Consider the following 14,575-nt stretch of genomic DNA (forward strand, 5'->3'; position numbering starts at 1 on the left):
TCCCCCCCCCCCCCACCCCCCCCCCCCCCCCCCCCCCACCCCCATCTCTCTAAGCCTCCCGTCTTAATAGAGCTTCCAAAGTCAACTCACTTGCTCGTCTATGATATGCCTCAAAGTGAATGTTTTCGAGTTTGGAAATGGTGTAAACCAGAAGCCAAGTTCCTAAGTTAAACACACAAAAACTCGACACCTTAAAATATATCGAGCATACTAACGGCAGGGAGGTCAGTATAGTCCCTGATTTAGCACAGTAACAAACACAACATCAAACAATCTATTTTCCCATCTCTATCGCTAGCGCTTTTTGTAAAATCATAGTTTGGAACAAAGATTACTTACCCTTACAATAACTTGTTGTCCTTCTCCTTGTGACGTTATGTACAAATAATCGTTTGTCGGTCCGTCGCCATTGAAAACTAAATGAAACAAATTATCTCCAACTGATTTTGCTTGTATCACGCCTGAAAGAAAACATATTCATGTGTGTATTTTGTATGAAATTATGCGCGTTTCTGCCGTTTCCATACACCTTATCAACAAGCGCGAGGGTCATACTGGGATTCAAATATCGGCCCAAAGCCTTATAAATAAATTACTCACTCAAATTATTTTTGTCACTGAAGCCACCTTTGCAAGTTACGTTTGAATCATTGTTGTGAACCAGACCGTTACTGACAGGGTTCCAGAAACGATAAGGGACATCCTTTTTGATTGAGTGAAATTTTAAATCAGGAGGATTAGCAGGAGGAGGATCATCTATGCAACACATTGCTAGCCATGGGTACCAAGGAATCACAAATTGGCGTGGATGACAGTTTGAACAGTGATGGTCACCCTCAGGTTTACAACAACCGTGTACCTGCAAATTCAAAAGAAATTTAGAAATGCGTCATGATATGAACTTGTAGAACAAGCAAAGAAGCAACAGACATAACGTTAATTAACATGTGAACGTTGCGATGTCAATGTGCGATGGCTTTTACGAGTTTGCGGGTTTAGTAATTAAGTCTGTGTCCGAGCCAAGTGGCCCATACAGCTGGAGCTTATCCCGGTTTCCGTAGCATTAAGCGCTTGAGAGTATTGCTACTTTCCCCTAGATGGGATGTCAGTCAATCGCAGGGATTACCCCCAGCAGTAAATTCGCCGGTATCCATTCATACACCTGGGTGGAGTAAAGTGTCTTGCCCAAGAACACAACGCAGCGCCCCGGCCCGGCCAGAGCTCGAACCGGGGCCGTTCGAATCGGGGTCGAGCAGGCTAACCATTAGGCCACCGCACGGGTTTAGTAATAGCGCTAGAAATTAACTCTGTTGAACAGATATTACCATCATACATTAGTTGACAAAAGTATCGTGGTATCAAAACAAATTCCTAATCATTGGTGAACCCAGGCAGCTCAAGCGTACTTTGTTAGAAAATGGAAACTGTAATTAAACAAAAAGTTTTCCCTCTCTAACTCGCCGTATTGTTCGGATTTCAACGCCAATTGTTAGTACTCACGTGGACTTTAGTATGGAGATTTACTATAGGCTGAGAAACAAAACGGAGAAAAATTATTATAGATTAAAAACAAACAATTCAAGTAAAGCCTTTCTTACTTTTCCACCTGATTTTTTTGCTTGCCCATTTACTTGGTACTATTATATTCGGGTCAACAAAAATGGGCGAAATAGCATATTCTCAATATGAAGACTCAAAGTGGTTATGAAATAAAGGTCAGAAAGCTTCACAGTTTTCCTTTCGTTTAGTAACAGTAACACGTGTAGGATCATTAACGCCTCTTGTATATCTCTTTGTATATTTCATTGTAGTCAATTTTATTGTGTTTCGTTTGCATGTGGTATGCTGGCATGTCAGTACTTATGTAAATTTTTTCCCGCATAGTCAGTCAGTTTTTTGTATCCGTTGCAAAGTTTAGACGTTATATTTTGTCAGTGAAGCTAGTATTGATCGCGTTCGTCGCAGTTTGCCAAAGGACTTCAGTGTTATTTTCAGTTATTGTTGTTTCCCCGGCACCGTAACAAATGTAAGTTTCTGTAGTTTGTTTATTTAGGTTTCAGTTTGTGTTGTTTTCAGTTTAGTTTATTATGTAATTTCTGTTACTCGTATTCTGTTTCAGTTTTAACCACGCTGAATCATTGATGACTCGTCATGTAATGCATCGTACTTATCCTCTTGGTCTGTAGTAAAGGTTGAATTTGAAGGCGTGCGTCTATAAAGTTACTTGCCGGTGTTGTTGCCGTATTTGGCAGTTATAACAGGTTACATAATGACGTGACAAAAACAGCCAAACCATCATCATCATCGTCATCATCATCATCATCAACATCAACATCATCATTATCATCATCATCATTAAAATCAACATCATCCTAATTATTAAGCCGTAAAGCATTCCCTTTCAATCATACTGCAAAGCAACGTTCTTTAGTTCCGAAAGGTCTCCCCTAAAGCTTAATGCGATGAATAAATATTCCGTGCCGTGAAAAATGATCATGTTCTTGCTAGGGCCTAACACCAGAGAACAGACGAAAACGAGGAACCAAGTAATTGTTCATTAACAAATAAATTAAAACTACTCACCTTATTTCCTTTTGTAGAAGAAATTGTAATAGCCTTTAATCGGGCATTTTCCTCCAGTTTTTGGCCATTCCCAAGGTCAACGTAATCTTTAAAGATGTCATCATATTGCTGGAACCTGACATTGGCTGGGGCGACATCATCTGACAGCATATCAGAGAATACCCGGAGAAAAAGATGACGTAAGCCATCCACTTCTTCGTCCTTCTCATAGCTTATGATGCGCTTGGAGTCATCAAACGTCACGTGGGCCTTTCTTGATTTCTTGAACGCCATCTTTCAAAAGTGCCACTGCTCTATGGAATAAAGGAGTGATTTATAAATTTCGTTAGACAACCGAGACGCCGCGGTCATACAGTCCAAAATAACCATTAGATAACAACACCCGCGAAGTCTCCTATATACGATTCTCTCATGTTCCTGTTTACAAACTTAGTGCTGCAACCATGTATTGTTATTCTCGATGGAAAGCGAAAAAGGAAGCTTTAATCTCATGGGCTACAGAAGCTACTGAAGCGGAACAGTTAGCCATTTACATCACCTTTCACATCACCTTTATTTCAACTCGGATTTACAAAAGTAGCTGTATAGCTAATTTTTCCGAGAAGGAAATATGTCAAATCCATATACCAAGATCTTACTTAACTTGTGTTTTTAGTTCTATGCCATACGTGTGACGATCGTATTACTTTTATCACATTTTTCTCCTTCAAACGAATTTGTTTTGTTTCCCGTCTTTCCAAGATTCGACTGACCTGTTTGGAGTTCAAGCAGGAAAATCCGCAAAAATCAATGTCGGTTAATAAATTATTTTTAAATAAGAAAGTATCTGCAACGATATTTATGATGTACTTTAGTTCTTTGTAAGGTTTATTTGAGTTTATAAAAATTATGTTTTGTAAGTAAAATTGTAAATAGATAAATAAAGGATTTTCTTTCAGAGTGATTTTATAAATTTCGATAGCTGAGTCACCGCGGTCATATATACAGTCCAAAATAACCATTACATAGCAACACCCACGAAGTCTCCTATATATACGATTATTTAAAGTTCCTGTTTACGCATTTAGTGCTGCACCCATGTATAAAAATTTTAGACGGAGCGCGAAACAGGAAGCTGTAACATCATGGGCTACTGAAGCGGAACAGTTATAGCCAGCTGGATTATTGCCAGGTGGTGTGCGTGCTACGACCGCAATACACGCTGGTAGTTGTTTCGGTTTCGCATCATTTGCTCCCGGGGGAGGCACTCCCATACATGAGCTATATAGGTATGTGCCACTGTGAAGGGTATGGTTTTAAAGCAGTTTAGTCTGGGATAGGATATAGAAATCAGAGAGTTTTGGTCTAAAAAAGGGTAGCATTTGCCGGGAAACCGATACACGGTATGACGAATATAGTCCAGAAACTCGGAAGAGAAAGAGGCTTTCCTAAAAGTAATTAAAATTATCGCGGCATCGTTGTTCACAGATGGTTTTTCATTAAAACACTGATAATGATACAGTTCTAACAAAATGCAAGTCTGGGATAGGGTAGGGATTTTCAGTATCTAGTCCTGTATAGGGTTGCAAAAATCAGCTGAACATGGTCTGGTATAGGGTAAGGGCTTCAAATTCCCAGCGGCACACCCCCACCCAAAAATATACCGGGTGCCCCCCCCCCCCCCACCCCCGGGCATTTGCTCATGGCGGCCATCGTGTGAGGATCTCTTGTGAACGCCAAAATTGCTTATTTCTGTTCAAAATAACGCCGCTTTTGTGATTCTTTCGATGTATATCTTAGTTTGACATGTTGTCGATCGGTCGGTATAAAACGCAGACCATGCAGACTGCAGACTGCAGACTGCAGACCGTGCAGACCGTGCAGACGGTGCAGACCGTGCAGACTGAGTAATTTTTTTTTTCTTCTTTTTTTACATTGTGTTTCACAAAACTTTTCACGAACGGTTTCCGAAGTTCGTTTGAAATTCGCGAAGTTCGCTACGAACTTTAGGGGGAATTTCATTATGTAGTTGTCAATCAAATTACGAACTTCGAAACGAAATTGTGAATTTCACGTGCAGCGAAGTTGAAAGGTTGAGGAGTTCGCAAGTTGAGAAGAAGTTCGTCCAGTTTGTTTAATTTGGTGAAATGAATCCGTTCACGGTACAAGGAAAGGCAATTTCAAGTCCAGGAAGGCAGGAAATCATCTAAAGTTGGCTTCGAGGTCAAGGATTATTTTATTTAGCTTCCAGCTTGTTGAGTTTTCTTCTACTGTCAGAGAGCGCGTTACACTGTAAACATTGGAACATTTTAAGTTATAGGTAAAACGAACTGGTCGGATATAGCAGTTCATTTGTTAAGTTCAGGTTTCTAGTTCAATTTTATAACGTAAACAAATGCTTCGGTTGGTAGTTATGCTTTGGGAATACAGGGTTTTCTTGAGAAATCCCCCAAAATTTTTTACACTGTCCTTAATAATAAAATATAAGTAATTCGTAAATAAATACACATTTCAATTGTTCCAAAGCAAGTGTTGTTTATTAATAAAAAAATTTTTTAACCAAAGCTTATTTTTTTGCAAATATAAATTATTTCAGAGGAACAGAGTTTATCACGAACAGACAGATGGCGTGACTTGCGTGTTGTGTAAACACAGAAGTATAACAACACGGAATTGAAAAGTTCTGGTTTTCCGCAGATTTTCCAAACTGATGTGTATTCAAGAAGGAAAACGTTTTTTTCTCTTTAGAAGATTTTTACGGCACACACAAACAGTATTTTTATATGTAAACCGGTTCATCTGTTGAAATTTTTTTCCTTCGAAACTGCACACGGCAGAACTTGTAATCTATTTTTAGTCGGGTGTCGGGTGACATTGGGAAAACTCAGTTGTAACATTCACAAACCATTTTCAGGGCAGCCTTGCTTCAGTTTTAGTCCGTTGATGTCCTGCCTTACTGGAGTTGGGATTGCTTTTTGCTGTACTGGGAACGGATTCATTGCATAAAATTAAACAAACTGGACGAACTTCTTCTCAACTTGCGAACTCCTCAACCTTTCAACTTCGCTGCACGTGAAATTCACAATTTCGTTTCGAAGTTCGTAATTTGGTTGACAACTACATAATGAAATTCCCCCTAAAGTTCGTAGCGAACTTCGCGAATTTCAAACGAACTTCGGAAACCGTTCGTGAAAAGTTTTGTGAAACACAATGTAAAAAAAGAAGAAGAAAAAATTACTCAGTCTGCACGGTCTGCACCGTCTGCACGGTCTGCACGGTCTGCAGTCTGCAGTCTGCAGTCTGCATGGTCTGCGTTTTATACCGACCGGTTGTCGATCTTTGGAATCAAAGATTTCCTCAGACTTCAGTGCGTGCCGGAGTTAAAAATATCGGTTTTGTGTGTCTAGACGGGACTTGCATCAAAACCAGAGGTAAGAATCATGCTTGTAAACATAGTTGGATAAGCAACCTTTATTTAAACACGATGTAGGATGTGCTAAGCCTAAATATAACCATGTAATGTTCACAAGGCGGTTGCCCTTTAGCTTTATTAACCACTACGAACAAGTATATCGTACCTTGATTTGAAATGAGGAAAACATATTTGTCACATGTTGATGTTATTTATGTTACGTGTCCTGATTTATTTTGTATTACTTTTCACGGCATACTTTTCACTAACCATTAAAGCTAATAATCTTCCTAATTGTTTTGCTTCTGTTTCTTATTTCTTATTCTTTATTTCGAAAAGTGCTTAAGGGATTATAGCTTTCAAAAGTTATTTATTTTTTGCTCTCATAATGACTGATGTACAGTGTTTAGCAGCAGTAAATCGAAGAAAATTCTAAAATTACGACACTTCAAATGATCAACAAAGATAATTCCTGCAACAAACTAACTACGATTTCAAAATACAGTTATTAAGTAAAATTAATTTAAAAAATTGTGTTCTTGTAAATTAGTTTGATATCATTGTTTGGGTTTGATTTGATGCTAAAAAATCTCACTTAGGCAAATTAAAAATTGTCTGCTGGGCTGAGGTAAATCAGTGCTAGAGTCTAAACAGAAAATATATCAGCTGAGTTTCTGTTAGCACTTTTAATCTGGCTACATACCTTACAATGTAGGCTTGATTACTAGCTGCCATTAGAAAAATAAGATCCTCTGGACCTTGTTCGAAGGCTGACTGGGGGTGTTTTGTGTCATTGAGTCTATAATTATCTCACAAGTGACTCTCTCAACTATACTAGGGCAACCTAATACAATGTTAGGGGAAACCAGTGATGTACTATAGATTCCAGGGCTGCTAAGCTCTAATGTTGTAGGCCAATTTGGACCAAGTGCATTCTTTTAATTCATGTAATTTTGAGCCAACCACGGTTATTTGCAAAAACAGCTCGTACTTTAACTGTTGTGAATATCTCACTGGACGCCCTCCCCCTGCTACTGTTGTGTGTATACAGACCATGATTGTTTATGGTACTTCCATTTATTACTGCAACTTCAATTATAACAGAACTGGTTTATAATCAAGTTTTTTCTTTAATTTTATTCAGGGATATTACACTGCAACAGCAACTGAATATAAAATGCACAGGTCTGGAGGATAACTTTGGAGACAGAATTTTTTTCTCCAGGGGAAGCTTCATAATCAAGAATAAACCAACTAGATACAGTGACAACCTCAGATGCTGAAGGTTGCTAAAATTTGCATAAATAAAACATTGTGAAAGAAACACTGTGTCATTTCATAACAATAATAATTATAATATTTCCATTAGTGTCTTGATAATTTAAGAGTGGTATGGAAGCGTAGTGCACCGGACTCTGGATTGAGCAGTCCTGATTCAAACCATGGTCCCGGTCATTGTGTTGTGTTTTGGGCATGACACTAATACTCTTATAGTGCCTCCTTCCACGCAGGTGCAAAATGGGTACTGGCAAGTTTACTGCTGGGGGTAACCCTGTGATAGACTAACTAATATCCCATTCAGGAGGGGAGGGGGGAGAATACTCCTAGTCTCTTCAAGCTCCTGAAACTGGTATAAGCTCCAGCCTGCTGGGCAACTTGGCTGGAAAATTACAGACTTGATAATTTGACATCAAATGAGTAGGAGGCAGGACTTACTTTTTTCCTGTTACCAAGCTCAACAAATTAAATGAAATACTCTTGGCCAAAAAGCTTGATGCCTGTGTCAGACAGAGACAACTAACCAGGGTTTTTCTCTTCTGTAATAAGCAGGATAACCACTTGCAAAATAATGAACAGAACCAATTTGAACCTCATAAAGTTTTAAACAATTTATTGAACTTCTCACTTCCACAACATTATTTTGCTGTACATGAAGTCTCCACAAATGTTGTAGTGGAATCACTTTTTAGTTACAACAGATGCAATAAAACATTTCAAAGTGACCTTCTGAAGTTCAAATAATGCAACATATTATCTTGCTAGAGCCTGGAACAGGCAATACTTGGTCCACTTGGGTAGAAGCAATTTATGCAACAAAATAGCAATTTATTATCTTCTCAGTCCCTTAAATAATGGAACAGACTGAAAAATAAATTTGGGTGTTCAAAAGGAACTATAATTCAACCGTGACATAAGAATCAGTACAGTACAAACAAATAATTCGCTTGCTTCTTCAGTAAACTAGCGCCCTTTTGACGTTCATCTTGATCATCTACAGCAACTTTTTCTCTTAAATTGGATTCTTCTAAGTCCCAAAGAACACACAATTAAATCATTTTGAAGCAAACAACATAACTTCCAAAAACATTGGAAATTTGTATAATGAAAGTGCTGAACTCGGTACCAACTCGACGCAGGAAACTTCAATAGTACAGACGATTAACACTCAAAGAGGGACATTTTCGTTCAGTCGAAACGGTGTAAATCGACTGGTGCATACTGGTGCATTATGTTTCCCATATTGGATATTGTCTAAGCTTTTGTTGTATTATAATTTTACGCCAAGCACCACTAGCTGAAAGCCGTGTTCAACAAAAACGTCCGACCTACTAGACGAAGAGAAAAGTCGGCCATTTTACCTTGTTCGAGAAAATGACCAAATTTACCATGATATGCTTTAAATGTTAGACTTTCGACGCAAAAAAACTAACTTACTTATTCCCGACCTATCCAAATCTAATATTTAAGCAGAGAAAAGGCCAGCGAATGTTGTGCAAACGATGATCAAACTCACCCGAAAAACCGCTCGCATCACAACAATCTTCCGCCATGTTGGAAATTGATCAAAATAATGCATTGCGGTCATAGTGCGCACACCTGGATTATTGCATTCCATATACCAAGATCTTACTTGACCTGTTGATTTTTCTACACCATACGGGCTGAAATGTGACGATCGTATAGATTTGACTCAATTCGTTTCTTAAAAAATAAACAGATAAAAAAATAAAAAAAATAATAATAAATTAAAAAATTAATAAGCTTATTGTTGCTAATAGCGACCTTCAGATTTGACTACGAGTACGACTTTGGAATTTCGACACAATTATATCCCCCAAACTATAACTCTTCCCTGTTGCTGACTAACACATAAATAAACGTAAGGGATAAGATTGGTGTGCTAAGTGATTATAAGAGGCACACGAATTTGGTTTAAAAACTCGTACTCGTACTCAATCTCGTACTCGTAGTCAAATCTGAAGGTCGCTAAAAAATAGTCGGGAACGGGATACCGTAGAATTCCGGTTATAAGCCCTGGGCTTATACAACTTCGTAAGGGTTTTTGGGTGGGCTTATAAGCGGAGGGGCTTATATTCGGGAGGGCTTATAAGCGGAAGGAAAAAAAACGTTTCGTAGCGAGCCTCGGGAGTGTTGATCGAAATACGTTTTTAAGTTAAAAACGCACAAAAAAGCAACATTTAGCCTTGTTCAGTACTGTCATCCGGTAGAGGAGGGCTTATATCCGGGGGGGGGGGGGGCTTATAGCCGGGTGTATTTTTTTTGTTTCAAGGTTGATGGGCCTATAACCGGGGGGGGCTTGTAATACATACATACATACATACATACATACATACATACATACATACATATAATTATAATACATACATACATCTAACTTGATTTGATAAAAGGTGTCTCCCGAAATTTGACATGACACCGTAGTTCTGAAGCCCTATTTCTGTAACGAACGCTGAATGAGGGCTAATTTTAGCTCAAGTTTAACGTAAGGTACTCTAGTTTATGTGTTTTTTAACCAAAAAGACTGCATATACGGCATTTTGTTTAAATCAAGAATTCTATCAATTTAATTAAGAGTGTTTACAACTTGAAATGTGAGTCAAAATTAATACCAAGATAGACATAAGAAAACACTCGGCGGAGAGCTGAACTGTAGCGTTCTTAAAGCATGCACGTCTCAAATAAACTGAACTAAAGCATTCTACATCGACATTCGATTCAACTTTAAGCAAATCAGGCGAAATATCTGAGGAAGCGGGCATGTGTTATCTCAATTGTCAACTCCATTGTCGCGGCCGGAAATGCACACGATCGCATCGCCTCCCACTAGCGAATCACAGAGAACTATGAACTATGAGTGTTAGCTAGGCGGAGAACGCCTAAAATTGAGGGAAAAAGAAAACTATGTACTCACATCAGCGCTTGAAGCGATTCCTTGGCTATCCAATCCGACATGTTTCTTTTAGAAATAACCGACAATGTCCCGGATGTATTTGAATGTGGTCGAGCGCGTAACGCCCGCTTCCCAAACTTCAACAGTAAAAAACAAAGTCTTTAGCCACGGTAAAGTTCAAGCCAAATATCGTTATGACCGCCTTCAAATCAGCCCGTATAGTCTAGTTCCGAGTCCTAATTGATGTGGCTAAAGACCTTTGCTGTCTAAAGCAAGCTCAACATTATCTGTACCTGGCAAAACGAGCCGACCGGTTATCTGTGTTTAACCGCCTAAAGCTCGGTTTGAGGTACGATAACAGCCGACGCACAACTTGCAAATCGTAAGACTTTCACCTTCACGGGACTTAATGATGTCCTCCGGCAAACTTCCTTTAGACAGCAGAATGGAAAGCTATAGATCACAACTGTTCAACTAGTTAGCGCGCGCAACTAGAATTCAAATGAAAGAGAGGGGTTGGAGTTAGAGACTGGGCTAGACTAACCACAAGTAATTCTAGGGGGAGGGAGACGGGGGGGGGGGAGACAGGGAGGGAGAAAAAAAAGTAAGATTGCATTCACTACATTAGACAGGCCGACATTTCATTGGAAGAAAGCCGAACAATTCTCCGTATCCTCAAACAAAAAAAAAAACAAAAAAAAAAATGAAACCCCATACATTCCTTAACAGCCCGATAGCCACCTTTTATCAAATCAAGGTAGACATACATATACTATAATCGGAATTTTACGGTAAGCCAATTACGGGATTGACGGAAACATTTATCCTGGATGGAGGAATCCGAACACTCTATTAGGGTCCCTCCATACAAGTTGTATTAAGGTTAGGCATTAATTAAATAAAAAGCACATCAAGATTTTACGACCACGATGTTTTTCGAATGTATTTTTTCCGGTTACAAAAAAGATTAGATTGTTTATTTGTAATCGTGAAATTTGGAGTCGACAATGGCTAACACGACACCTAAGAGGTTTTGTCGTCGTTACATGTGTAACACCAGATATTATACAACTGACTGAGACCGAAGCCAGAAAACAATATATTTTGGTTACATAACTGGAGTAAAACTGTTTTCTTTGCACGTTACTCTCATTATCCGCTGGTTGAACCTAACAATGCACACAATATACATGTTGAAGTCAAATGTTGGCGACAGGGAAAAAAATTCTCACATTTTTTTTTTCTTTTTGCAAGCACAGTTTAGGAGGAGAAAACTTATATGTTGAAGCGTCGTATTTTATTTGCCTGTTGTCAGTTTTATTAAGGTATTGTAGTTTGTCAATTGTCAATGTAGACCGAGATTGACACAAGACTTGATTTTAGTAAATATAAGGATCAGTCTGTTTCAAATGATTAAAATTTTGCCCTCTATTTAATCCGACTTCAAGAGACTACGTCACGGAGATTTTGCAGATTTTTGGTTTAATAATGCAACTAAGCACATAAAAAACAATATCTTTGGACATCCAAAGGAAGATATAATCTTAGTTTGCGGATAGAATTCAAGCTATGGCTACAAATATCGATTTTTTTTTTGAAGACGCGGGGAAACAATTTGAAAACGTTTGCCTAACATTTTCAAATTGCAATCCGTTTCCATCCGCAGCCAATAATGCTAGTTATTATACATTGTAGTCACTAGCTGTCTTCTCATTGGCTAAGAGCCTACAGCTAATTCTGAGAATCCGCGCAACCCCGCGTAACCTACAGATTAGTGAATAATCTGCTTGCAGATTATTCACTAATCTGCAGGTTGCGCACGCAATGCTAATTTGCAAGAGCAATGTGTCAGGCATCTGGCGGCAAAGGATAAACTTCTTCAACCGAGAAATAGTTTGACCAAAGTTCAAAAATTGCTGGTCAATAAAGTCTCGGAAAACACAAAATGACTCACAAAAATTGGGAAGAAATTTTTTCACGATTTAGTAGGACGACCAGCCGGAATTGGCCGTTCTGAGGTTGCCCAGGAAACTGGGGCGAGTTTCAAATTTTAAGTAATCCATAATCTGACACCACCACATAAAAGAGCACGGCTACAACCCGAACATTTTTAAGTCCATAACTTCGTTTCTGTTCATTCTGAAAGTATCAAACTTGGTTAAATGACCAATTTCACCGTGCTCTTTCATGTGGTGGTGTCAGATTATCGATTACTTAAAATTTGAAACTCGCCCCAGTTCCCTGCGCAACCTCGGAACGGCCAATTAGTACAAGTTTTGAAACAGGTTGAAATCGTTAGTCATAACTTCCTTTTCCTGAAAAACAATGTATAATAAAACAATTATTAGATTCGTTTTATGTGATATCTGGAATAACCAAGGTCTCTGTAAATGTTATCAGCCCCAGCCTTCGGCTTCGGCTGATAATACTTACCTCGACCTTGATTATTCCGCATATCACAAAAACCTCATCCAATAATTGTTTATTAACATTTTCATTTTTAATAAAACTCGACTATTATTTCTAGGTTTCATGCGGCACAAATATAATTTTTGGCTGTTCAAAAATCTGGTAAAATCCGTTACAAAGTCTCTTTAATAACCTCTAGACTAAACACTCAACCCAATATCAAGCTTTTTACACGTCAGCGTACACACACTATCTTCTACTGAAGCGAGACAAATAGCAATCAAACATTGTTTTTACTAAAATTAGTTTTTTTTTTTATATATAGAAAATAAAAGTAGCAACATTTCAATGCAAAAGCCTAATCGAGTATTGTTAGTTTACAAAAGTCCTTTAACTCAATTCTGCAATACTTGGTCATATAAATGGATTTCATGTTACAAAAGACCGTATTTTATACTGCTTCAGCTTTTGTTGCGTCACATAACACCAATGCTTTTCTTTGAAAACATTTTGTCACGAAACATGAGAATAATATAACAGATCGGGGAGCGGAGTTCAATACCGGGAACAGCGATTAAAAACATTAAGGAAGAGATAGCTAGGTTTTTTTTTAGCAAGAAACTTCTTAACATCATTTAAAAACTTATTTTTTGATAGATTAATGAACGGGTTTATTTGAAGAACGCACAGGTGCGGCTAACAAGAATGTTTTGAATGTTCTTCCCTTGAATTATCAACTTAGAACTCTCTTGTGACGTAACGAAAAACACAATAGCACGAGCTTTGGTCAAAACAGGAAGACGTAATTATTATACTCCGTGTTTACGGTAGAGAGTACACATTAATAGAAATCTAAGTGCGAGCTCAATATCAACAGAAAAGAAACAAACAGATGAAATGACCCTCTTAAAAACGCAAAAAATGTTCAGTCTGTTACAAAGATTTTTCATATACTCAAACCATTCTGTCACGGAAACACATTAGCGAGTGATCCACGATAACTATAAAGTACAGAGTTTATTTACTGAAACAATTTGAGCATTATCATTTAGTAAATCGTAATTTTAAAAGTCTCCTAATTGTGGCTCATTGTAAACATGCCTTATATTGGCCTTATTTAATTTCACCCTCCTCCCTGTCAGTGTTAAGTTGCTCACGTGATAACACCCGCTTCAGTTGTGTAGTTCCTGTCAATTGTACAAAGTGCAGCTTCGAGTGAAGACTTGTTTTACCTCAAGGTAAGCGCAAAGTTCATTTTTGCTGCCATTTACGCATTTACACTTGCATTAAGATTTGTTGTATTAAGGTTAGGTACTAATAAGATCAAAAATCACATCAAGATTTTACGACCACGATGTTTTTCGAATGTATTTTTTCCGGTTACAAAAAAAGATTGGATTGTTTATTTGTAATCGTGAAATGTGCAGTCGACAATGGCTAATACGAAACCCTGAAGGGTTTTGTCGTCGTTGCATGTGTAACACCAAATATTATACACCTGACAGAGGCCGAAGCCATAAAACGATATATTTTGGGTACATAACTGGAGTACAACTGATTTTCGTTGCATGGTACTCTTATTCTCCGCTGGTTGAACCTAACAATACACACAATAAACATGTTAAATCAAATATCGGCGACAGGAAAAAAAATTGTAACAGTTGGATATCTAATCAGGCATATGGTTGTTCATCTCTTTCAAGCGAGGTATAAATATATCAAGCCATAGTTATATTAAGTAGTGAAGGACATTATTTGTTTTGGTTTTTCATGATCCACATTTCAATTTGTTGTATTTTTGGCAAGCCCACAGTTAAGGAAGAGAAAACTCCTATGTTGAAGCGTCGTATTTTGACCATTTATTGATTGTTGCCAGACAGTCTTCTCCTCGATTCTTTTTTTTTATTATTATTATTATTTTGTGCAAAACTCGAGCCCAAATTTGGTTTTATATCTTGAAGCGAACACAGAAGTATGGAAAATATACTGTTGATGTCTAA

At 38.0% G+C, this 14,575-nt stretch overlaps 1 protein-coding gene across 8 annotated transcripts in view; it reads right to left on the bottom strand.

Annotated features, from left to right (window-relative positions):
- Positions 1-14,575, bottom strand: part of LOC144633301 (uncharacterized) — a 39,981-nt gene that overhangs the window by 1,037 nt on the left and 24,369 nt on the right. For 4 of the 8 annotated variants that reach the window (XM_078492164.1, XM_078492163.1, XM_078492162.1 and 1 more), the window contains 3 exons: positions 2,584-2,876; positions 601-859; positions 340-461 (listed from right to left, as the gene is read on the bottom strand). In XM_078492164.1, the coding sequence (XP_078348290.1) occupies positions 340-461; positions 601-859; positions 2,584-2,856 (654 nt within the window). In that variant the 5' untranslated portion in view covers positions 2,857-2,876. Of the gene's footprint in view, positions 1-339; positions 462-600; positions 860-2,583; positions 3,740-8,851; positions 8,984-14,575 lie in introns of those variants that run through there. The other 4 variants (XM_078492167.1, XM_078492166.1, XM_078492165.1 and 1 more) reach the window with 2 other exon arrangements.

This window comes from Oculina patagonica, chromosome 12, assembly GCF_052425735.1.
Source record: "Oculina patagonica isolate OP01 chromosome 12, crgOcupat, whole genome shotgun sequence".
Lineage (NCBI taxonomy): Eukaryota > Metazoa > Cnidaria > Anthozoa > Scleractinia > Oculinidae > Oculina > Oculina patagonica.